The 25,563-nt window shown below is 52.6% G+C and overlaps 1 protein-coding gene across 1 annotated transcript; it reads right to left on the reverse strand.

Annotated features, from left to right (window-relative positions):
- Positions 1 to 4,164: 4,164 nt before the first annotated feature.
- Positions 4,165 to 24,248, reverse strand: STAC3 (SH3 and cysteine rich domain 3). Its single transcript, XM_058042015.1, has 14 exons — positions 24,238 to 24,248; positions 23,713 to 23,877; positions 21,074 to 21,140; positions 15,417 to 15,678; positions 15,218 to 15,315; positions 14,139 to 14,211; positions 11,326 to 11,417; positions 9,583 to 9,646; positions 7,669 to 7,671; positions 7,486 to 7,535; positions 7,235 to 7,329; positions 5,981 to 6,032; positions 5,048 to 5,185; positions 4,165 to 4,285 (listed from the first exon to the last, which is right to left on the reverse strand). Exons 1-14 carry the CDS (start codon positions 24,246 to 24,248, stop codon positions 4,187 to 4,189), a joined length of 1,269 nt encoding a protein of 422 aa, XP_057897998.1. The 3' UTR covers positions 4,165 to 4,186.
- Between the last annotated feature and the right edge of the window lie 1,315 nt (positions 24,249 to 25,563).

Raw genomic sequence — 25,563 nt, forward strand, 5'->3', positions numbered from 1 at the left:
CACCCCCAGAAACCTCCAGGTGTCCCCAGGACTCACCAGGGACAGATCCAGGTGCTCTGGGCACCCCCAGGACCCTCCCAGGTCGCCAGGAAGGGAGAGCAGGAGGGCAAGGATTGACCCAGACCCTCTGTCCCTTCCCAGGACCCTCCCAGGTGTCCCCCTGGTCCCCAGGAGGGGACAACAGGGACAGATCCAGGTGCTCTGCGCTCTGTGCTCTGCCCAGGACCCTCCAGGTGTCCCCCTGGTCCTCAAGAGGGGACAGCAGGGATTGTTCCAGACCCTCTGTCCCTCTCCAGGTGTGCCCAGGAGTCACTGAGGGGACAGCAGGGGTGCATCCAGACACTCTGTCCCTCCACAGGACCTTCCAGGTGTCCCCTCGGTGCCCAGGAAGGGACAGCAAGGATGGACCCAGGTCCCCTGAGCATCTCCAGGACCCTCCAGGTGTCCCTCAGGAGTCACCGAGGGGACAGCAGGGGTGGATCCAGATGTTCTGTGCACGCCCAGGATCTGTGAGGGGCTCTGGGGGGATCTGTGAGGAGCCGGGAGGTGTCACCCCACCCTGGGATGTCCCCCATTGCCAGCACCTCTAATTGGGGTGCTGGGGATGGAGGGACACCCCATCATGGGGGTCCCACTCTTGCTTCCCCCCCCCCCAATCCCCGGGTTCTCTGTACCCCCAGAACCTCCTCAGTCTTGGGGGGAACACAGGGACCCCTCCCCATGCCCCCCTCCCTCCCTCCCTTCCCCCTAATTCCGTCCCCGGCACCCCCAAAACCCGCCCGCCCGCCAGGAGGCGCCGCTGCCTGTCATTTGCATATTTTTGCATATTTTTGCATATTTTTGCATACGGCTCAGTCGCTCCGCGCGCCGACAGCGTCCCCTGGCGGCGGAACCGGGCAAAGCGCGGCCACGCCCACTCCGCCAAGCCCCGCCCCCGTTGCCGTGGTTACCGCTGACGTCACGCGTGCCGTGACGTCACGGGCGGCCGCGGGCAGCTGCCAAGGTCCCGCCGTGTCCCCGGCACCGGCACCTGGCACACCTGGCACTGTCACCTGGCACTGTCACACCTGTCACTGTCACACCTGTCACTGTCACCTGTCACCTGTCACTGTCACCCATCACCTGTCACTGTCACACCTGTCACTGTCACTGTCACACCTGTCACTGTCACCTGTCACTGTCACCCATCACCTGTCACTGTCACCCATCACCTGTCACTGTCACACCTGTCACTGTCACTCATCACCTGTCACTGTCACACCTGTCACTGCCACATCTGTCACTGTCACCTGTCACTGTCATCTATCACTGTCACTGTCACACCTGTCACTGTCACCCATCACCTGTCACACCTGTCACTGTCACCTGTCACTGTCACACCTGTCACTGTCACACCTGTCACTGTCACCCATCATCTGTCATTGCCACCCATCACCTGTCACTGTCACACCTGTCACTGTCACACCTGTCACTGTCACATCTGCCATTGTCACTGCCACCCATCACCTGTCACTGTCACTGTCACCCATCACCTGTCACACCTGTCACTGTCACACCTGTCACTGTCACCCGTCATCTGTCACCGCAACGGGGGGGGGGGGGGCCAGGACTGACCCTGACCCTCGGAGGGGGCCCGGGGCCGGGGGAACCCGCGGGGGGACAGCAGCACCCCCAGAGTGACCATGAGTGACCCCAGAGTGACCCCAGAGTGACCAGTGAGTGACCCCAGAGTGACCAATGAGTGACCCCAGAGTGACCCCAGAGTGACCGTGAGTGACCCCCAGAGTGACCGTGAGTGACCCCCAGAGTGACCATGAGTGACCCCAGAGTGACCCCAGAGTGACCAGTGAGTGACCCCCATAGTGACCAATGAGTGACCCCAGAGTGACCAATGAGTGACCCCAGAGTGACCAGTGAGTGACCCCCAGAGTGACCAATGAGTGACCCCAGAGTGACCCCAGAGTGACCATGAGTGACCCCCAGAGTGACCAGTGAGTGACCCCCAGAGTGACCGTGAGTGACCCCAGAGTGACCAATGAGTGACCCCAGAGTGACCCCAGAGTGACCCCAGAGTGACCGTGAGTGACCCCAGAGAGACCAGTGAGTGACCCCAGAGTGACCAATGAGTGATCCCCAGAGTGACCCCAGAGTGACCAATGAGTGACCCCAGAGTGACCAGTGACTGACCCCCAGAGTGACCATGAGTGACCCCAGAGTGACCAATGAGTGACCCCAGAGTGACCAGTGAGTGACCCCCAGAGTGACCCCAGAGTGACCGTGAGTGACCCCAGAGTGACCCCCATAGTGACCAATGAGTGACCCCAGAGTGACCAGTGAGTGACCCCCATAGTCCCACAGTGATCCCCACAGTGACCACTGAGCCACTCTCAGAGTGACCAGTGAGTGACCCCAGAGTGACCAGTGACTGACCCCCAGAGTGACCACCGACCCCTCCATTGGGGACACCAGCACCCCCAGAGTGACCAGTGAGTGACCCCCAGAGTGACCAATGAGTGACCAATGAGTGACCCCAGAGTGACCCCAGAGTGACCAGTGAGTGACCCCCAGAGTGACCCCCAGAGTGACCAGTGAGTGACCCCCAGAGTGACCCCAGAGTGACCAGTGAGTGACCCCAGAGTGACCGTGAGTGACCCCAGAGTGACCCCTCCATTGGGGACACTGGCACCCCCACCCAGAGTGACCACTGACCCCCCCACAGTGACCAGTGACCCCCCCCCAGTGACCACTGACCCCTTCCCTGGTGACCACTGACGCCCCCCACAGTGACCACTGACCCCCCCCCAGTGACCACTGACCCCCCCCAGTGACCACTGACCCCTCCCCTGGTGACCACTGACCCCCCCACAGTGACCACTGACCCCCCCCCAGTGACCACTGACCCCTCCCCTGGTGACCAGTGACCCCCCCAGAGTGACCACTGACCCCTCCCCTGGTGACCACTGACCCCTCCCACAGTGACCACTGACCCCTCCCCAGTGACCACTGAGCCCCCCCCACAGTGACCACTGAGCCCCCCCCCACAGTGACCACTGACCCCCCCCCAGTGACCACTGACCCCCCCACAGTGACCACTGACCCCCCCCAGTGACCCCTGACCCCTCCCCAGTGACCACTGACCCCCCCCCCAGTGACCCCTGACCCCTCCCCAGTGTGCCACCGTCACCCCCCAGCAGTGCCACCCACCGCGGCGTCCCCGCTGCCCCCTCAGTGACCCCCTCAGAGCGGTGCCCCCCCCCCCCAAGGGGCGCCCCCTCCCCATTAAATCCACACCGAGAGCGGGGGGTGGGCACAGCCGTGTATTGCCAACACCGGGGGGCACCGAGGGCAGTGGGGCACGACCCCCCCCAGGAACCCCCAGAGACCCCCAAGGAACCCTCAGGAGGCTCCCAGATACCCCCAGAGACCCCCAGAGACCCCCAGGAGCCTCCCAGACACCCCCAGGGACCCCCAAGAAACCCTGAGGGACCCTCAGGAATCCCCAGAGACCCCCAAGGAACCCCCAGAGAGCTCCCCAAGGACCCCCAGGAACCCTCAGGGACCCCCATGAAACCCCCAGAGACCCCCCAGGAACCCCCAGGAGCCTCCCAGGGACCCCCAGAGACCCCCAAGGAACCCCCAGGAGCCTCCCAGATACCCCCAGGGACCCCCAAGGAACCCCGAGGGACCCCCAGAGACCCCCAAGGACCCCCCAGAGAGCTCCCCAAGGACCCCCAGGAACCCTCAGGGACCCCCAGGGACCCCCAAGGAACCCCAAGGGACCCCCAGGAACCCTCAGGAACACCCAGATACCCCCAGGGACCCCCAAGGAACCCCGAGGGACCCCCAGGGACCCTCAGGAACCCCCAGAGAGCTCCCCAAGGACCCCCAGGAACCCCCATGGAACCCCCAGGAACCCCTCCAGGCACCAGCAGAAATGGGGGTGCCCCCCCCCCGACCCCAAACCTGTCCCGCAGCCAGGGCCCCCCCATCCCCATCCCAATCCCAATCCCGGCGTTTTTTTTGGGTTTTTTTGGGTTTTTTTTCCCCATTTCCCATCCCCAGGGTGCCCCAATCCCATCCCTACCCTGCAGCCTCTCCCCATCCCCATCCCGGGGGGTCTCTGCCCTCAATCCCCGGGGTCTCAGCCTCCCCATCCCCCCCAATGCCGGGGGTCGCAGCCCCCTCCTCAGATTTCCTCCAGGAAGTCCACGGGGAACAGCCCCACTTTGCGGCCCGTGAACACTTTGACGTATCCGTTCACCTCCTCCCCCTTCTGCACCACGATCTGGGGGGGACAGGGGGGTGGTGAGACCCCCCCAGAAACAGCCCTCGGTTCAGGGGAGACCCCCGAGACCCTCCCCAGAGCAAGGGGACCCTCAGGAACCTCCTCAGGACAGGGGAAACCCCCAAGACCCCCCGAGAACAGGAGACTCCCCCAGAACAGGAGAACCCCCCCCTCCAGGACAGGGGAGACCCCCGAGACCCTCCCCAGAGCAAGAGGACGCCCAGGAACCCCCCCAGAGCAGGGGAGACCCTCAGGAACCCCCTCAGGACAGGGGGGACCCCTGAGACTCCCCCAGAACAGGGGACCCCCCCCCTCCAGGACAGGGGAGACCCCCGAGACCCCCTCAGGACAAGGGACACCCCCCCAGAGCAAGGGGACCCCAAGGAACACCCCCAAGACAGGGGAGACCCCCAGGAAACCCCCAGATCAGGGGAGACCCCCGAGACCCCCTCAGGACACCCCCTCAGAGCAAGGGGACCCCCAGGAACCCCCCCAGGACAGGGGAGACCCCCAGGAACCCCCCGGATCAGAGGAACCCCCTCAGGACAGGGGAGACCCCCGGGAACCCCCCAGAGCAAATGAGGAGGGGTCGGCACAGAGCAAATCTCATCCACTGGGATGAGGATGATGATGATGATGATGATGATGATGATGATGATGATGATGATGCAGTTTATGGGGTCCAGCTGCTTTTGGGGGGGCTTGAAGAGGGCCGGGAGGGGGGGGTCCCCGGGTAATTTTGGGGAGGGGGTTTCATCTCACCTGATCCTTTTTGAGCGTGATTTGCCCGATTTCCCGGTTTCCAACGAAGGAACGCGTCACTTTGTGCACCCGCTCGCCCGCCCGCACCCGGATGATGAAATTAGGAGGGAAAAACCCGACTTTCTCCCCGATTTTGCCCTGCAAGGAGTTCAAGGAGTGTAGCATTGTGTGTTTTATACAGGTTTTGCTGTAAAGTTGATTATTTTATATAAATTAAGATTATGGTTTGACCCTCGGTTCCCCCCCATGTTGTCCCCTCATAATGGTTTGTTCCTGAGTTATTTGTCCCTCGTTTTCCCGCCAGACTGCAAGGGGGGAGGTTGAGGCCCATTTGGGGGTCCCAAACTCCCCTTTCCTGCCACGATAGAGGGTGCCAGGATAGGCATTGTGTGTTTTATACAGATTTTGTTGTAAAATTTATTATTTTATATAAATTAAGTTTATGGCTTGACCCTCCGTTTCCCCATGGTCTCCCTTCATAATGGTTTGTTCCTGAGTCGTTTGTCCCTCGTTTTTCCCGCCAGTGACCGGGCGGGACCAGACTGCAAGGGGGGAGGTTGAGGTCGATTTGGGGGTTCCAAACTCCCCTTTCCTGCCAGGATAGGGGGTGCCAGGATAGGCATTGTGTGTTTTATAAAAAATAACCAACTTTACAACAAAACCTGTATAAATTAAGATTATGGTTTGACCCTCGGCCCCCCCCCCATGTTGTCCCCTCATAATGGTTTGTTCCTGAGTAGTTCGTCCCTCGTTTTTCCCGCCAGTGACCGGGCGGGACGAGGCTGCAAAGGAGGATTTGAGGAGGATCTGGGGGTCCCAAACCCCCTCCCCACCAGGATAAGGGGTCAGGGAAGGTTTGGGGGTCCCCTCCCCACCAGGATAAGGGGTCAGAGAAGGTTTGGGGGTCCCCCCAAAGCGTTTCCCCATCCTCACCCGCCACCACTCCTCGTTGGAGTCGTCGACCACCGTGATCTTCTCCCCCGGCCTGGAAGGGAAGGAAGGGATCTCTGAGGGAGGGAAGGGCCCCCAGCCCATCTTTGGGTGGGTTTTCCACCCAAGAAAAATCTCATTTTCCTTCAGAATCGTCAGGGAAACCAATGGGGAAAAGCAGGCAGGAAAAATATCAGGAAAAGCAGTGAGGAAAACTAGCTGGGAAAACCGTGAGGAAAACCAAACAGGAAAACCTGTGAGGAAAATCAGTCGGGAAAAACCAGTCAGGAAAATCATCAGGAAAACCAATAAAGAAAACCAGTCAGGAAAACCAATTAAGAAAAATCTCATTTTCCTTCAGAATCAGCTCCTGGGACACGCAGCCCGCGGGCTCAGGGACTGCCCAGAGCAGCTCAGCCTTGGGAAATCACGGAGCCATGTGGAGCCAAACCCCCAAAAAACACAAAAAAACCTCCCCAAACCACAAAAGAACCACCAAAATCCCCCCAAAACAAACAAAAAACCTCGGGGAAAATCTCATTTTCCTCCAGAATCAGATCCTCCAGCCCTGAGTCTGGCATGGGATGGAGTCAGCCTCGGGAAACGCACAGAACCACGTGGAGCCAAACCCCAAAAAACCCAGAACCTCCATAAAACCCCAAAACAACAACAACAACAACAAAACAAAAACAAAAACAAAAAACAAAACAAAAAAACCAACAACAACAAAAAAAACCAACAAAAAAACATAAAACCCCCCCAAAAAACCTCAGGAAAGAGTCCATGGAAAGGCTGGGAAATGCTCAGAACCACATAGAGCCAAACCCCCAAAAAACCCCCCAAAAACCCCAAAAGCCCCCCCAAAAAAACCAAAAACCCCCAAATAACCCCATAAAACCCCCCAAAACAAAACAAAACAAAAAGACCCAAAAAACCTCCATAAAACCTCAGGAAAAAGCTCAGTACAAAGTTGGGAAATCCACAGAACCACGTGGAGCCAAACCCCAAAAAAACACCCAAAAAACCCAAAGCCCCCAAAAAACACCAAAAGTCCACCAAAAAAAAGCAGCTCAGCCTCGGGAAATGCACGGAACCCCGTGGAGCCAAACCCCATAAAACCCCCAAAACCCCCCCAAAAAAACTCCCAAAAACCTCATAAAACCCCCAAATCCCCCCAAAAACCCCCCAAAAACCCCAAAACCCCCCCAAAAAACCCCAAACCCCCCAAAAAAACCCCAAACAAACGCGGGCGCTCACGGGAAGTCCAGGTCGTCCTTCTCCAGGGCTTTGAAGCGATAAAGGGCCACGAAATAATGGGAGTGCAGGAACGCCCCCGGCTGCGGCTTCTTGCTCTGTGTGGGGTTTTGGGGGGTTTATTTGGGATTTTTTGGGGATTTGGGGGTTTTTTTGGGGTTTTGGGTTTTTTTGGGGTTTTTTTGGGGGGCTGCAGGAGGACCCCGAGTGTTGAATTGGGGATTTTTGGGGTGCAGGAGGAGGTTTGGGGTTACCTTGTCGTCCGCCGGGCTCTTCTCGGCTTTTTTGTCGCCCTCGGAGGCGCCTGGGGCCACAAAAAAAAAAAAAAAAAAAAAAAAAGCCCAAGAAATGAAGAAAATTGACAGCCCCGAAAAGAGAAACCCGCGGCAAAAAGTAAAAATAGAAAATTCCCAAAACCAACATCCCCTCCAAAAAACCCCCTCAAAAACGGAAAAAAATTTCCAAAAAACAAAACAAAACAAAACAAAACAAACCCAAAAAACAAACAAAACAAACAAACAAAAAAACAACCAAAAACCCCACCAAAAACAAACAAAAACCAAAAATTCCTCACCAAAAAAAAAAAAAAAACAAAAAACCCCCCCAAAAAAACCAAAAACAACCACACCAAAACCAAACGAAAAAACAAAAAAATAAAAAACCCCCCAAAAAAACAAACAAAAATAACAGCCCCAAAAAGCAAAACCCGCGCCAAAAACTAAAAAAAAACCAACCCCAGAACCCAACTCCCTCCCCCAAAAAAACCCTCAAAAACGGAAAAAACACCCCCCAAAAAAAAACAAAACAAAACAAAACAAAACCAAAACAAAAGAAAAAACAAAAAACCAAACAAAAAACAAAAAATCCTCACCAAAAAAAAAAAAAACCCAAAAAACCTCCCCCAAAAAACCCCAAAAACAACCACACCAAAACCAAGAAACAACAAAAAAACCAAAAAAAAACCCCCAAAAAACTGAAAACCAAAGGTGAGGGTGTGGGTTGGGGACACTTTTTGTGAAGGGAAAAACCCCCAAAAAAACCAACAAAAAACAAAACAAAAATAACAGCCCCAAAAAGCGAAACCCGCGGCAAAAAGTAAAAAAAAAACAAAACAACCCAAAAAAACCAAAAGACCAACCCCCCCCCCAAAACCCCCCCAAAAACCCTAAAAAAAACCCCAAAAAATCCCCCAAACCCCCCAAAATAAAAAATAACCCCAAAAAATCCCCTCAAAAAAACCCCCCAAAACCCCAAAAAACCCTAAAAACCACACCCAGTGCATCCCCAAGAACTCAGCCACAAAACCCCAAAATCCCCCCAACCCCCCCCAAAAAACTCTAAAAAAACCCCAAAAATCCCCCAAAATAATAAATAAAAAATAAACCCCCCCAAAAACCCCCCAAAATACCAAAAAACTCCCCAAATCCCCCAAGATAAAAAATAACCCAAAACCCCCCCAAAAAAAACCCCAAAAACCCAAAAAACCCTAAAAACCCTAAAAAAACCCCCCAAAAAACCCAAAAATCCCCCCCAAACCCCCCCAACCCTAAAAAACCCCAAAAACTCCAAAAAAATCCCCCAAAACCCCCCCTAAAAAAACCTCAAAAAATCCCCCCAAACCCCCCAAAATACCCTAAAAAAACCAAAAAAAACCCAAAAAACCCCCAACCCCCCCCAAAACCCCCCCAAAAAACCCCAAAAAAACCCAAAAAACCCCAAAAATCCCTCAAACCCCCCAAAATAAAAAATACTCCAAAACCCCCCAAAAAACCCCAAAATCCCCCCAAAAAACCCCAAAAAAACCCAAAAAAAACCCCAAATAAAACCCCAAATCCCCCCAAGAAACCCTAAAAAAACCCCCCAAAAATCCCCCAAACGCCCCAAAATAAAAACATACCCCAAAATCCCCACAAAAAAAAACCCTAAAAAAACCCCAACAACCCTAAAAACCACACCCCGTGCATCCCCAAGGACTCAGCCAAAAAACCCCAAAAATCCCCCAAAAATCCCTAAAGAACCCTAAAAAAAACCCAAAAATCCCCCAAAACCCCCCAAAAAACCCAAAAAAACCCCAAAAAACCCCAAAAATCCCCCCAAAGTCCCCAAGAACCCCCCAAAAAACCCTAAAAAATCCTAAAAAAACCCCAAAAAACCCTAAAAAATCCCCCAAAACCCCCCAAAATACCCTAAAAAAAAACCCAAAAAAACCCCAAAAAAACCCAAAAAACCCCCAACTCCCCCCCATAAAAAACCCAAAAAAACCCCAAAATCCCCCAAACCCCCCAAAATTAAAAAAACACCCCAAAATCCCCCCAAAATCCCCCAAATCCCCCCAAACCCCAACCCCTCACCCTCAGCTTTGCTCCCCGCCGCCTTCGCGGCCTCGGGCTCCTCGTCCATCATCGCCGCCAGCGGCTGCGGGGAAAAGGGCAAAAATGGGGGGCCCGGGGGGTTTGGGGGCGTCATGGGGGAATTTTGGGGGGATTTTGGGGAATTTGGGGGGGATATTGAGGGGTTTGGGGGGGTTAGTGGGGTTATTGAGGAGTTTTGGGGGGATTTTGGGGGAATTTTGGGGGGGTATGAAGGGGTTTGGGGGGTTTTGGGGGGTTTTGGGGTATTTTTGGGGGGATTTTGGGGGGATTTGGGGGCGTTATTGGGGGGTTTTGGGAGGTTATTGGGGTGTTATGGGGGGTCTGGGGGGGATTTGGGGGGTTTGGGGGGTTATGTGTGGGGGGGTATTGAGGGGTTTGGGGGAGTCATTGGGGAATTTGGGGGGATTTTGGGGAATTTGGGGGGTTATGAAGGGGTTTGGGGGGGTTATTGAGGGGTTTTGTGGGGGTTATTGGGGAATTTTGGGGGGATATTGAGGGGTTTGGGGGCGTCATGGGGGAATTTGGGGGGGATTTTGGGGGATTTGGGGGGTTATGAAGGGGTTTGGGGGGGTTTTGGGGGGATTTGGGGGGGTATTGGGGAATTTGGGGGCGTCATTGGGGAATTTTGGGGGGATATTGGGGAATTTGGGGGGCTATGAAGGGGTTTGGGGGTTATTGGGGAGTTTTGGGGGGATTTTGGGAGGATTTTGGGGGGGTTATTGGGGAATTTTGGGGGGTATTGGGGAGTTTTGGGGGGTCCGGGGGGAGTTGTTGGGGCGTTATTGGGGGATTTGGGGGGTTATTGGGGGGGTTTTGGGGGGTTTTTGGGGGGTTATTGAGGGAATTTGGGGGGACATTGGGGAATTTGGGGGGCTATGAAGGGGTTTGGGGGCGTTATTGGGGAATTTTGGGGGGTTATTGGGGAATTTGGGGGGGTATGAAGGGGTTTGGGGGGTTATTGGGGAGTTTTGGGGGGATTTTGTGGGGATTTGGGGGGTTTGGGGGGATTTTGGGGGGTTATTGGGGAATTTGGGGGGTTATTGAGGAGTTTTGGGGGGGGTTTGGGGGGTTTTGGGGGGTTATTGGGGAATTTTGGGGGGGTTTTGGGGGATTTGGGGGGTTATGAAGGGTTTTGGGGAGCTTATGGGGAGTTTTGGGGGGTTTTGGGGGGGTTGGAGGGGTTATTGAGGGAATTTGGGGGGGTATTGGGGAATTTGGGGGGGTATGAAGGGGTTTGGGGGGTTATTGGGGTGTTTTGGGGGGGTTTGGGGGGAGTTTTGGGGGATTTGGGGGCGTTATTGGGGAATTTTGGGGGGATACTGGGGGATTTGGGGGGTTATGAAGGGGTTTGGGGGGTTTTGGGGGCTCCGGGGGTTATTGGGGAGTTTTGGGGGGATTTTGGGGAGTTTTGGGGAGTTATGAAGGGGTTCGGGGGGGTTATTGGGGAGTTTTGGGGGGTGTGAAGGGGTTTGGGGGGATTATGGGGAATTTGGGGGGGATTTTGGGGAGTTTTGGGGGGGCATTGGGGAATTTGGGGGGTTATGAAGGGGTTTGGGGGGATTATGGGGAGTTTTGGGGAGTTTTGGGGGGGGTTGGAGGGGTTATTGGGGGTTTTAGGGGGGGGTTCTTGGGGAATTTTAATTTTTGGGGGTCTATGGGAAATTTTGGGGTTCTTTGGGTGGTTTTTGGGGTGGTTTTTGGGGTGCCCCCCCCCCCACTCACGTTTTTCTTGTCCTCCTGGCCCTTCTTGCGCTCGCGGTTGGCCATGATGACCCCGGTGCGGAGCGTCTCGAACACGGGGTCGGAGCCGCTGCCTGCGGGGGGAGGGGGCGAGGGGGGATTGGGGGGGCTTGGGGGGGTTTGGGGGGGCTCAGGGTGGTCAGGGAAGGATTTTGGGGGGATTTGGGGGGATCAGGGGGCTCAGGGGGGGATTTTGGGGAGGATTTTGGGGGGCTTGGGGGGACTTTGGAGGGATTTTGGGGGGATTTTGGGGGGCTCAGGGAGGTCAGGGAAGGATTTTGGAGGGATTTTGGGGGGATTTCGGGGGGGTCAAAGGGGATTTGGGGGGGATTATGAGGGGATTTTGGGGGACTCAGGGGGGTGAGAGGGGGTTTGGGGGGTCAGGGGGCGATTTTGGGGGGCTCAGAGGGGTCAGTGGATATTGGGGGGATTTCGGGGGGCTCAGAGGGGATTTTGGGGGAGCTTGGGGGGATTTGGGGGGGATTTCGGGGGGCTCAGGGGGCAAAGGGGGATTTTGGGGAGGTTTGGGGGATTTTGGGGGGCTCAGGGGGGCAAAGGGGGATTTTGGGGGGGTTTGGGGGGATTTCAGGGGGCTCAGAGGGGATTTTGGGGGGCTCAGGGGGGTGAGAGGGGGTTTGGGGGGGATTTTGGCGGGATTTCGGGGGGCAAAGGGGGATTTTGGGGGGGCTCAGGGGGGTCAAAGGGGATTTGGGGGGGATTTTGGGGGGCTCAGGGGGGTGAGAGGGGGTTTGGGGGGTCAGGGGGCGATTTTGGGGGGGATTTCAGGGGGCTCAGGGGGGTCAGGGGGGGATTTTGGGGGGATTTTGGGGTGCTCAGGGGGGTCAGAGGGGATTTTGGGGGGCTCGGGGGGATTTTGGGGGGCTCAGGGGGGTCAGGGGGGATTTTGGGGGGTTATTGAGGGATTTGGGGGGGTATTGGGTGGGCTCGGGAGGGGTTTGGGGGGCTCGGGGGGGTTTCGCGGGGTTTGGGGGTGTCAGGGGGGCTCGGGGGGTCAGGGGGGGGTTTGGGAGGATTTGGGGGGTTATTGGGGATATTGGGGGGTTTTGGAGGATTATTGAGGGGTTTGGGGGTATTGGGGAGGTCAGGGGGGGTTTTGGGGGCTCAGGGGGGGTTGTGACACCCCCAGGGAGGTGACACAGGTGACACAGGTGACACACAGGTGACATGGGTGACTGCTGACAATGGTGACAATGGTGACACAGATGTGACACACAGGTGACACACAGGTGACAGGTGCCAGGTGCTGCGGTGACACAGTGACACACAGTGACACAGTGACACACAGTGACACAGGTGCCGCGGTGACACACAGGTAACACAGGTGACACACAGGTGACAGGTACCAGGTGACACAGGTGACAGTGTGCCAGGTGCCGCGGTGCCGTGGTGACACACAGGTGACACAGGTGACACACAGGTGACACAGTGTGACACAGGTGCCAGGTGCCGTGGTGACACAGTGACACACAGGTGACACACAGGTGACACAGGTGACACACAGGTGACACACAGGTGACAGAGGTGACATACAGGTGACACAGTGACAATGGTGACACAGGTGACACAGCTGACACAGTGACACAGGTGGCACACAGTGACAAAGGTGACACAGTGACACACAGTGACACGGGTGACAGGTGACACAGGTGACAATGGTGACACAGTAACACACAGGTGACAGGGGTGACACAGTGACACAGTGACACAGGTGACAGGTGACACACAAGTGACACAGATGACACACAGTGACAGGTCACACACAGGTGACACACAGGTGACACAGTGACAAAAGTGGCACAGTGACACGGGTGACAGGTGACACACAGTGACACACAGGTTACAATAGTGACACACAGGTGACACAGTGACACAGTGACACACAGGTGACATGGGTGACAGGTGACAATGGTGACAATGGTGATAATGGTGACACAGTGACACACAGGTGACACACAGTGACACAGGTGACAGGTGCCAGGTGCTGTGGTGCCACGGTGACACACAGGTGACACACAGGTGACACACAGGTGACACACAGGTGACAGGTGCCAGGTGCCGCGGTGACACAGGTGACACGGTGACACACAGGTGACAGGTACCAGGTGACACAGGTGACAGTGTGCCAGGTGCCGCGGTGCCGCGGTGACACACAGGTGACACACAGGTGACACAGATGACACGGTGACAGTGACACACAGGTGACACAGGTGACAGTGTGACACAGGTGACACAGGTGACAGTGACACACAGGTGACACACGGGTGACAGTGTGACACAGGTGCCAGGTGCCGCGGTGACACAGCAACACACAGGTGACACAGGTGACACACAGGTGACAGTGACACACAGGTGACACAGTGACACACAGGTGACACACAGGTGACACAGGTGACACACAGGTGACAATGATGACACACAGGTGACACACAGGTCACACAGGTGACACAGTGACACGGTGACAGTGTGACACAGGTGACACACAGGTGCCAGTGTGACACAGGTGACACAGGTGACAATGGTGACACACAGGTGACAATGGTGACAGTGTGACACAGGTGACAATGTGACACAGGTGACAGTGACACACAGGTGCCAATGATGACACACAGGTGACACAGGTGACAGTGTGACACAGGTGCCGTGGTGCCGCGGTGACACAGTGACACACAGTGACAGTGTGACACAGGTGACAGTGTGACACAGTGACACAGGTGACAATGTGACACAGGTGACAATGGTGACACACAGGTGACAATGTTGCCGCGCGCACTCACCGGGCTCGGCGGCGCCGCGCATGCGCTGTTCGCTGTACAGGGGGGAGCTGTAGGCGCGGCGGAACCCGGGCGGCTGCGGGGGGGGGGGGGGGGGGGGGGAGTCAGGGGCGCCCAAAGCATCGCGAGAGTTCGGGGGGACCCAACGGGAACGGGAGCACCCCCGGGGGCGGGAACGGCGTGAGGGCGGGAACGGCGTGAGGGCGGGAACGGCGTGAGGGCGGGAACGGCGTGAGGGCGGGAACGGCGTGAGGGCGGGAACGGCGTGAGGGCGGGAACGGCCTGAGGGCGGGAACGGCGTGAGGGCGGCGGCACCGAGCGCTGCCCTGGGGCTGAGGCTGGCACTGCCAGGGTGCCCGTTCGGGACCGAGGGCGGCACTGCCAGGGTGCCCATTGGGGGCTGAGGCTGGCACTGCCAGGGTGCCCGTTGGGGCTGAGGGTAGCACTGCCAGGGTGCCCATTGGGGACCGATGCTGGCACTGCCAGGGTGCCCATTGGGGCTGAGGGTGGCACTGCCAGGGTGCCCGTTGGGGACCGAGGGTGGCACTGCCAGGGTGCCCATTGGGGATCGAGGCTGGCACTGCCAGGGTGCCCGTTGGGGATCGAGGCTGGCACTGCCAGGGTGCCCGTTGGGAACCGAGGGTGGCACTGCCAGGGGTGCCCGTTGGGGGCTGAGGGTGGCACTGCCAGGGTGCCCATTGGGGCCCGAGGGTGGCACTGCCAGGGGTGCCAAACCTGGGGCTGGGTTTGGGGTTTGGGGACACAGCATCGGGCACCCCTCAGAGGCACCTGGCAGAGTTTGGGCACCCCCAGAGCCAGGAAATGCCCAGGGCTGGTGGCACCTGCCTTGTACCCACATGCACCGAGGTTGGCACTGCCAGGGGTGCCCATTTTGGGCGGCCGGGGATGGCACTGCCAGGGGTGCCCGTTCGGGACCGAGGTTGGCACTGCCAGGGGTGCCCATTTTGGGGGGCCGAGGCTGGCACTGCCAGGGGTGCCCGTTCGGAACCGAGGTTGGCACTGCCAGGGGTGCCCATTGGGGACCGAGATTGGCACTGCCAGGGAGCCAGGCTGGCACTCACGATCTTGCCGAAGCAGCGCTGCATCTCCACGTAGCCCTGGCAGTGCTGGTGGATGTTGGTTTTGCAGTTCTTGCACCTCAGCCCGAACTTGTTGTTCACTGCGGACGGGCGGGAAGGACACGGGCGGTGACAAAGGCGACCCCGCGCTCGCGACAATGTCGCGACAGAGGCCCCCCCCCCCCATCCCCGCAGCACTCACGGACGATCATGCGGGCGCAAACATCGCAGAATTTGGGTTTTTTGAAGTAATGGTCTTTGAATTTGTGCGGTTTGTCGTTGACCAGTTTCTCCGGCTCCGGCGGCGGCTCCGGCTCCTCCTCCTCTTCCTCGTCCTCCTCGTCCTCGTAGATGTAGAAGAGGGGTCCCCCCGAGGGGCTGAGCAGCTCCCCGTTGGGCTGAGGCTGCTGGGCCGCCTCCTCCTTGGGCTTGCGGTGGAAAATCTCCTTCAGCTTCTGCAGCTGCTGGGGCGGGACGGCATGGAGGGTGAGTGGTGCAAAAAAAACCCAAAAAACACACACACAAAAAAAAAAAAACCAAAAAACCGCCCAAAACTCCCCAAAAACTAAAAAAAAAACCCAAAAATACCCCAAAAAAACAAACAAAAAAAAAACCCACCAAAAAACACCCCAAACCCTCCCAAAAACTAAAAAAAAAAACCCAAAAAAACCAGAAAAAAACCCCAACCCCCCCAAAACCCCCCCAAAAACTAAACCCCCCCCCCAAAAAAAAAACCTAAAAAAAACCCCAAACCCCCCCAAAAACTAAAAAAAAAACCCCCAAAAATACCCTAAAAAAACACCCAACCCCCCCCAAACCCCCCCAAAAACAACAACAACAAAAAACCCCCCACAAAAATACCAAAAAACTTTTAAAATCCCCCAAAAACCCCAGAATGCAAAAAATCCCCCAAAACAAACAAACAAGCAAACAAAAACCCAAATAAAAATAAAAAATACCCCAAACCCACAAAAAAACCCAAAAAAACCCCCAAAACCCCCCAAAAACTAAAAAAAAACCCCAGAAAACCAAACAAAAAACAAAAAAAAAAAACAACCCAAAAAAACCCCAAAACCCAAAGCCCCCCAAAACAACAACAACAACAACAACAAAAAAAACCCCACAAAAAATACCAAAAAACCAAAAAAATCCCCAAAAAACCCCAAAATGCAAAAAATTCCCAAAATCAAACAAACAAACAAACAAAACCCAAATAAAAACAAAAAAAAAATACCCCAAACCCACAAAAAACGCAAAAACACTACCAAAACTCCCCCAAAACTAAAAAAAACCCCAAGAAACCAAAAAAATAAAAAAAAAAAAACCAAAAAACCCCAAAACCCAAAGCCCCCCAAAAAACAACCACAAAAAAAACCCCCACAAAAAATAGCAAAAAACCAAAAATTCCCCCAAAAAACCCCAAAATGCAAAAAATCCCCCCAAACAAACAAACAAACAAATAAACCCCAAATAAAAACAAAAAACCCCCCAAACCCACAAAAACACAAAAAAATCCCCAGTAAACCCAAACTCCCCCCAAACCCCAAAAAATCCTGAAAAAAAAAAACAAAAACCCCCCCAAAAACCCCAAAATCCCCCAAAAACCTCGGGAAAGAGCTCAGGACAAAGCTGGGAAATGCACAGAACCAAACCCCAAAAAAACCCAAAAAAACCCAAAAAAGGCAACAAAAAACCCAGAAAAACCCCTCAAAAAACCTCAAAACCAAAAAAAAAACCAAAAAACCCCCCAAAATCCCCAAACCCCCCAAAAAACCCCAAAACCAAAAAAATCCCAAAAACCCCCCCAAAAACCCCAAAACCCCCCAAAAACCTCGGGAAAGAGCTCAGGACAAAGCTGGGAAATGCACAGAACCACGTGAAGCCAAACCCAAAAAAACCAAAAAACCCTGAAAAAAAACAGAAACCCCTCAAAAAAACCCTCAAAAACACCCCCCAAAAATCCCCAAACCCTACAAAAAACCCCCAAAACCAAAATAAAACCAAAAACCCCCCCAAAAAACCCCAAAATCCCCCAAAAACCTCGGGAAAGAGCTCAGGAAAAAGCTGGGAAAGGCACAGAACCACGTGGAGCCAAACCCCAAAAACCCCCAAAAAAACCCAGAAAAACCCCCCAAAAAACCTCAAAAAAAAACCCCCAAAAATCCCCAAACCCCACAAAAAAACCCCAAAAACCAAAAAATCCCAAAACCCCCCCCAAAAAACCCCAAAACCCCTCAAAAACCTCGGGAACGAGCTCAGGACAAATCTGGGAAAGGCACAGAACCACGTGGAGCCAAACCCCAAAAAACCCAGAAAAAAAACAGAAACCCCCCAAAAAACCCTCAAAACCACTCCCCAAAAATCCCCAAACCCCACAAAAAAACCCCCAAAACCAAAAAAATCCCAAAACCCCCCCCCAAAACCCCCAAAACCCCCCAAAAACCTCGGGAAAGAGCTCAGGACAAAGCTGGGAAATGCACAGAACCATGTGGAGCCAAACCCCAAAAAACCCAAAAAACCCAGAAAAACCCCCCAAAAAATCTCAAAAAAAACCCCCAAAAATCCCCAAACCCCCCCAAAAAAACCCAAAACCAAAAAAAAAACCCCAAAACCCCCCCAAAAAACCCCAAAACCCCCCAAAAACCTCAGGAAAGAGCACAGGACAAAGCTGGGAAATGCACAGAACCACGTGGAGCCAAACCCCAAAAAACCCCAAAAAAACCCCAGAAAAACCCCCAAAAAACCCTCAAAACCACCCCCAAAAATCCCCAAACCCCCCCAAAAAACCCCAAAAACCAAAAAATCCCAAAACCCCCCATCCCACAGCCAAAACCTGCCCATCCCACAGCCCCTGCCTTTGTACAAGGAGCTGAAAGTCGCAGAAATTTGAATAATAATAAAATTATCACAGGGTGAAAATGGAGATTTTGGGATTTTTGGTGTTGGAGGTTTTGGGGACAAAATGGAGGAATTTGGGCATGTCCTGTCCTTCTTCTCCTTCTTCTTGGCCTCCATTTTCTGCAGGGATTTTGGCACTTTTGGGTTGGTTTAGAGTAGAAGCTCACTGTCCGACATAGGTGATAGGTATTGGGAATTAAGTGTAAATATGTTATATGTAGTTTAAAATATGTTATAATATATGTAGTATGTAGTTAAATATGTTATATGTAGTTAAATATGTCATATGTAGTTTATATGTAGTATAAAAAGTGAAAATGGAGATTTTAGGATTTTTGGTATTGGAGGTTTTGGGGACAAGATGGAGGAACTTGGGTGTGTCCTGTCCTTCTTCTCCTTCTTCTTCCTCTTCTTTGTGTGAGGAGTTACAAGCCACAAGAGTTTGAGTAGAATGACAGTGAATTAATCACGGGGTGAAAATGTCGAATTTTGGCGTTTTTAGAATGGGGGTTCAGGGGGCAAAATGGAGGAATTTGGGTGTGTCCTGCCCTTCTTCTCCTTCTTCTTGGTCCCCATTTTCTGCAGGGATTTTGGCACTTTTGGGTTGGTTTAGAGTAGAAGCTCACTGTCTAACACAGGTGATAGGTATTGGGAATTAAGTGTAAATGTGTTATATGTAGTTTAAAATATGTTATAATATATGTAGTATGTAGTTAAATATGTTATATGTAGTTAAATATGTTATAGGTAGTTTATATGTAGTATAAAAAGTGAAAATGGAGATTTTAGGATTTTTGGTATGGGGTTTTTGGGGACAAGATGGAGGAACTTGGGTGTGTCCTGTCCTTTCTCCTCCTTCTTCTTCCTCTTCTTTGTGTGAGGAGTTACAAGCCACAAGAGTTTGAGTAGAATGACAGTGAATTAATCACGGGGTGAAAATGTAGAATTTTGGGGTTTTTAGAATGGGGGTTCAGGGGGCAAAATGGAGGAATGTGGGTGTGTCCTGTCCTTCTTCTCCTTCTTCTTGGTCTCCATCTCCTGCTGTGATGGTGGCACTTTTGGGTTGGTTTAGAGTAGAAGCTCACTGTCTGACACAGGTGATGGGTATTGGGAATTAAGTGTAAATATGTTATACGTAGTTTAAAATATGTTATAATATATGTAGTATGTAGTTAAATATGTTATATGTAGTTAAATATGTTATATGGAGTTTATATGTAGTATAAAAAGTGAAAATGGAGATTTTAGGATTTTCGGTATTGGAGGTTTTGGGGACAAGATGGAGGAATCTGGGCGTGTCCAGCCTTTCTCATTCTTCTTCTTGGCCTCCATTTTCTGCAGGGATTTTGGCACTTTTGGGTTAGCTTAGGGTAGAAGCTCACTGTCTGACACAGGTGATAGGTATTGGGAACTAATTGTAAATGTGTTGTAAATGTGTTGTAGGTAGTTTGTAGTATAAAAAGTGAAAATGGAGATTTTAGGATTTTTGGTATTGGAGGTTTTGGGGACAAGATGGAGGAACTTGGGCGTGTCCTGTCCTTTCTCCTTCTTCTTCTTCCTCTTCTTTGTGTGAGGAGTTCCAGGCCACAAGAGTTTGAGTAGAATGACAGTGAATTAATCACGGGGTGAAAATGTAGAATTTTGGGGTTTTTAGAATGGGGGTTCAGGGGGCAAGATGGAAGAATGTGGGTGTGTCCTGTCCTTCTTCTCCTTCTTCTTGGTCTCCATTTTCTGCAGGGATTTTGGCACTTTTGGGTTGGTTTAGGGTAGAAGCTCACTGTCTGACACAGGTGATAGGTATTGGGAACTAATTGTAAATGTGTTGTAAATGTGTTGTACGTAGCTTGTATGTTGAGGATTGCAATGCAAGATGTTTTCTATCACCATCTGTAGGGCAGATTATCTTTTGTCAAGTTTGCCTTATTGCAGATTATTTTTTGTGGGCAGTTTGCCTTATCTCTCTCTTTGAGTGCTCACAATCACTCCTCCCTCTGGGGGGACATCTGCTGATAACAGCTATTGAATGTCACTGCATGGCTGATAAGAACTACAGCATCCCATTGGGAGATGTGAACCCAGAGGGAGGAGCCAAACATTCCTACCTGGATACAATCTGAGATTTCAAACATTCCTGCCTGGATAGAATCTGAGATTTCAAACATTCCTACCTGGATACAATCTGGGATTTCAAACATTCCTACCTGGATATGATCTTAGATTTCAAACATTCCTACCTGTATACAGTCTGGGATTTCAAACATTCCTACCTGGATACAATCTGAGATTTCAAACATTCCTGCCTGGATACAATCTGAGATTTCAAACATTCCTGCCTGGATACAATCTGAGATTCCAAACATTCCTGCCTGGATACAATCTGAGATTTCAAACATTCCTACCTGGATACAATCTGAGGTTTCAAACATTCCTACCCAGATATATCAGTATGGTTTTAGTTTACTGCATTGTTTATTTTATCCTTTTATTTTCTTCCCTATTAGAGAACTGTTATTTCCTGCTCCCATATTTTTTGCCTGAGAGGCCCTTAATTTCAAATTTATAGCAATAAATATATTTATTTAATATATAAATAAATATATTTATTTCATAGATAAATAAATATACAAAAATATATAAAAATAAATATATAATTAAATATTTATATATCTAAATATTTATTTAATGTATACATAAATATTTAATATATAAATAAATGAATTTATTTCTATTGCAGGGGTGGGGAAGGGGTCACATTCTCCATTTCAAGGGAGGCTCCTGCCTTCCTTAGCACACTCCTGTGTTTCCAAACCAAGACAAAACGCCAAGCTGGGCAATGCCCACCCCACACCCGGCTGGATCGGGGTCCCACCACGCCCCCCAAAGCCCCCAGGGGCTGCAGCAGGGTGATGGCAGAGAGGGGACAGCGCCCACCCACCCAAATGCCCCCTGGGCAGCACTTACCCGGCTCTTGGGTTTGCCACCTGCAGCAGGTGAGGCCGGCGGCTCTGGCACCTCCTTCTCCGTCATGCTGCCAGGGGAAGAGCAGGGATGGCGCTGGATGGGGCAGTGCCACCCTGCTGGGTGGGCAGTGCCAGCCCTTCCCCTGGGACAGACAGCGTCCGTGTGTCCTGCAGCCCCGGGCAGGGCTGGTTCTGACAGGGGGAACCCCACAATCACTGAAGGACAGACAGCGTCCGTGTGTCCTGCAGCCTGGACAGGGCTGGTTCTGACAGGGGGAACCCCACAATCACTGAAGGACAGACAGCGTCCGTGTGTCCTGCAGCCTGGACAGGGCTGGTTCTGACAGAGGGAACCCTGGGTTCACTGAAGGACAGACAGCGTCCGTGTGTCCCGCAGCCCCGGGCAGGGCTGGTTCTGACAGGGGGAACCCTGGGTTCACTGAAGGACAGACAGCGTCCGTGTGTCCTGCAGCCCCGGGCAGGGCTGGTTCTGACAGGGGGAACCCCACAATCACTGAAGGACAGACAGCGTCCGTGTGTCCCGCAGCCCCGGGCAGGGCTGCTTCTGACAGGGGGAACCTTGAGTTCATTGCAGGACAGACAGCGTCCGTGTGTCCTGCAGCTCCTGTCCTGGGCAGGATGAACCCCAGGTTCACAGCAGGACAGACAGCCTCCGTCTGTCCTGCAGCCCCTACCAGGCTGGTTCTGCCAGGGCCAACCTGGGTTCATTCCCACTGCCCATCCCACAGCCCCTGCCAGGGCTGGTTCTGCCAGGGTGAACCCCGTGTTCACTGAAGGACAGACAGCCTCCGTCTGTCCTGCCGCCCCTCTCAGGCTGGTTCTGCCTCCCTGAGCCCCAGGTCCGGGCTGGAGGAGGTCCCTGCCCACCCCAGGTGCCCACCTTGGCCTGGGCATCTCCGTCCCAAAGTGAAACCACGAACGGCGCTGCCCTCGGCCCCTCAGTGAGCACAGGGGGCACTGAGGGCATCACCCGGCTGGCACCAGGGCAGGAGCTGCTCCAGCATCCCCCAAACCATCCTGGTGCCACCTGGGACAGCCCTGCCCGCAGCGCTGCCACCCAGAGCTCCGTGGTTTGGGTGATACCAACCCCAGGCAGGAAAACCACCAGGAAAACCAGCCTGGAAAACCGTCAGGAAAAACCAAACTGGAAAACCATCAGAAAAACGGGTTGGGAAATCCAGCTGGGAAAACCAGTCAGGAAATCATCGGGAAAAGCAGCTGGGAAAACCAGATGGGAAAACCTTCTGGAAGACAAGTCAGGAAAACCAGTCTGGAAACCAGTGGGGAAAACCAGGTGAGAAAACCAGTCAAGAAAACAGCCAGGAAAACCAGTAAGGAAGAGCAGCTGGGAAAGCAACAGGAAAAACAGTGAGGAAAAAAACCAGTCAGAACAACCATCCAGGAAAACCAGTTAGGAAAACCAAAAACCAGCCAGGAAAACCAGCTGGAAAACCATCAGGAAAAGCAGTCGGGAAAACCAGTCAGGAAACCCAGCCGGGAAAACCAAAAACCTGTCAGGAAAATCAGTGAGGAAAACCAGTCGGGAAAAGCGGTCAGGAAAATCATCAGGAAAAACCAAACAGGAAAACCATCAGGAAAACCTGTCAGGAAATCCATGCGGAAAAACCAGTCAGGAAAACCAGCCGGGAAAATGAAAAACCAGTCAGGAAAACTGGCTGGGAAAGCCATAAGGAAAAACTAAACAGGAAATCCAGTCAGGAAAACCAACTGGGAAAACCAACTGGGAAAACCATCAGGAAAACCAGGTGGGAAAGTCATCAGGAAAAGCCAAACAGGAAAACCAGGGAGGAAAACCAACTGGGAAAACCACCAGGACAACCAGGCAGGAAAACCGTCAAGAAACCAGCCAGGAAAACCAGCTGGGAAAACCAGACAGAAAAACTAAACAGGAAAACCATCGAGGAAAAGCAGTTGGGAAAACCAGGTGGGAAAACCAAGAGGACAACCAGGCCGGAAAACCAAAAACCAGCCAGGAAAACCAGCTGGGAAAAGCATCAGGAAAAACTAAACAGGAAAACCAGTCAGGAAAACCAGTCAGGAAAACCATCAGGAAATTGGTCAGGAAAAGCAACTGGGAAAACCAACAGGAAAAACTAAACAGGAAAACCATCGGGGAAAAGCAGTCGGGAAAACCAGGTGGGAAAACCAAGAGGACAACCAGGCAGGAAAACCAAAAACCAGCCGGGAAAACCATCAGGAAAAACTAAACAGGAAACCAGCCAGGAAAACCATCAGGAAATCAGTCAGGAAAAGCAGCTGGGAAAACCAAGAGGAAAAACTAAACAGGAAAACCATCAGGAGAACCACCCAGGAAAACCAGCCCGGAAAACCATCGGGAAGCAGCAACGGGAACGGCGCTCGGGGCACAGCGGGATTGGGGCACCCCGAGAGCCCAGAGCCCCGGCGGGTGCCCAGAGTGGGCACGGGGGCACACGGGGGGCACAGAGGGGCACACAGGGGGCACAAGGGGGGCACTCACCCTGCGCTGAAGGAGCCCCAGGAGCCGGGGCCGGAGCCGGGGCCGCAGAGCGCTCGGGGCCGGGGCCGGAGGAGTGACAGGGCACAGGGGGACGACAGCTGAGCCGGGCCGGGGCTGACGCCGGGAAATTGGAACCCGGGCGGCAGCGGGCGGAGGAGGCTCCGGCTATTTGCGTTGGTGGTTGCTGGGCGTGCCAGGGGCCCCCCAGGCCGGGAACCGGGCACACGAGCTGGGCACAGAGAGGATCCAGGTTCAGGGACTTGGGCACACCGAGGGTTCCAGAGCTGGGCACAGAGAGGACTCAGGGATTTGGGCACACCGAGGGTTCCAGGCTCAGGGATTTGGGCACACGGAGGGTTCCAGGAGCTGGGCACAGAGAGGGCTCAGGGATTTGGGCACACGAGCTAGGCACAGAGAGGATCCAGGCTCAGGGATTTGGGCACACCGAGGGTTCCAGAGCTGGGCACAGAGAGGATCCAGGCTCAGGGATTTGGGCACATGAAGGCTTCCAGGCTCAGGGATTTGGGCACACAGGCTGGGCACAGAGAGGATCCAGGCTCAGGGATTTGGGCATTGGAGGTTTGCTGGGCAGAGGGGCAGCAGTGGGGTCTGGCATGGATGCCTGGCACCCCCTGGTACCAAACCCTGCTGGCATGGCAGGAGCTGGGATCCTGTAGCTCTGATATTTTCTGAAAAATTTTCTGAAAAATTCATTTCCTTGGGATTTTTTCTCCTGAGAATCTGAGAGGCCTCAGGAACAAAATGTAAACAATGATTATCTGCTGCTGTGGAATGCGACAGGTGCATCTGTGATTGGTCTTGTGTTGATTGCTTTTAATTAATGGCCAATCACAGCCAGCTGTGTCAGACTCTGTCTGAGCCACAAACCTTTGTTATCATTCTTCCTTTTTTACTTTTAGCCAGCTTTCTAATGAAATTTTTTTTCTATTATTTTCGTATAGTTTTAATGTAATAGATATGTATTATTATATACATATATATTACATAATATATGTACATTATATAATATATATGTACATATATGTACACACATACATATATGTTATATATACATATATAATATATATGTGTATATATATTATATATATTATATAATGTCTATATGGTATATAGTATATAGTATATAGTATATCTATACATGTATATATATTATATACCACATATAAAATATATATAATATATAATGTGTATATAGTATATAAGTATATATATAGTATATATTGTTCAAATATATATGTATATATATATGTACACAAATATATACGTTATATACACACATATATATGTGTGTATATATTATATATTATTATATATAATATATAGTATTACTATATATTATTATATATAATATATAGATTACTATATATTATATACAGTATATATTATAGTATAGTATATATTATAGCATATATTATAGTATTTAATACTATATATATAATATCTAGTATAATACTATATATAAAATCTGTAGTATTATTATATGTAGTAATAAATCAAGCCTTCTGAAACACGGAGTCAGATCCTCATCTCTTCCCACTGTTGCAGGATCCCACTGGTGCCAGGCTGCCCTTGGCTCCCTGCCTGGCCTGGGGTGGCACCAGGGTGGGAGCTGGAGCCATCCTGGGGTTGGAGCCTCCCCTTTCCTGGCAGCTCTTACCTGTGCTCAGCAATTCTGGGGGCATCCTGCTGCTGCCAGGGGCTCTGGCTCTGGTGCCACCCCAAAATCCTGTCCCTGCCCCTGCCAGGGCACTCCATGCCCTCATTCCTGCCCTGGAATTCCACATCTGGATGGGGCTGGCAGCTGGAGGAGAAGCCATGAACATCTGTCAGGGAAATCCAGCCCCAATCCAAATGCTCTGATCCCCATTTTGGAATCATCCCCCTGTCCCCTCACCCCACTGAAGCAGCACAGAGCCCCCCCAGCCCTGACACAGAACAGGAATTTACAT

The sequence above is a fragment of the Melospiza georgiana genome, chromosome 29 (assembly GCF_028018845.1).
Source record: "Melospiza georgiana isolate bMelGeo1 chromosome 29, bMelGeo1.pri, whole genome shotgun sequence".
In the NCBI taxonomy this organism is placed as follows: Eukaryota; Metazoa; Chordata; class Aves; order Passeriformes; family Passerellidae; genus Melospiza; species Melospiza georgiana.

Bases quoted from the DNA above. Each gene is read 5' to 3' on its own strand.
- STAC3 (XM_058042015.1), bottom strand. The intron at 9,647-11,325 runs GTGAGTGGGGGG...TTTTCCCCGCAG, and splicing joins GCCAGGAGGACAAGAAAAAC to CCGCTGGCGGCGATGATGGA. The intron at 7,330-7,485 runs GTAACCCCAAAC...AACCCCACACAG, and splicing joins AGAGCCCGGCGGACGACAAG to AGCAAGAAGCCGCAGCCGGG.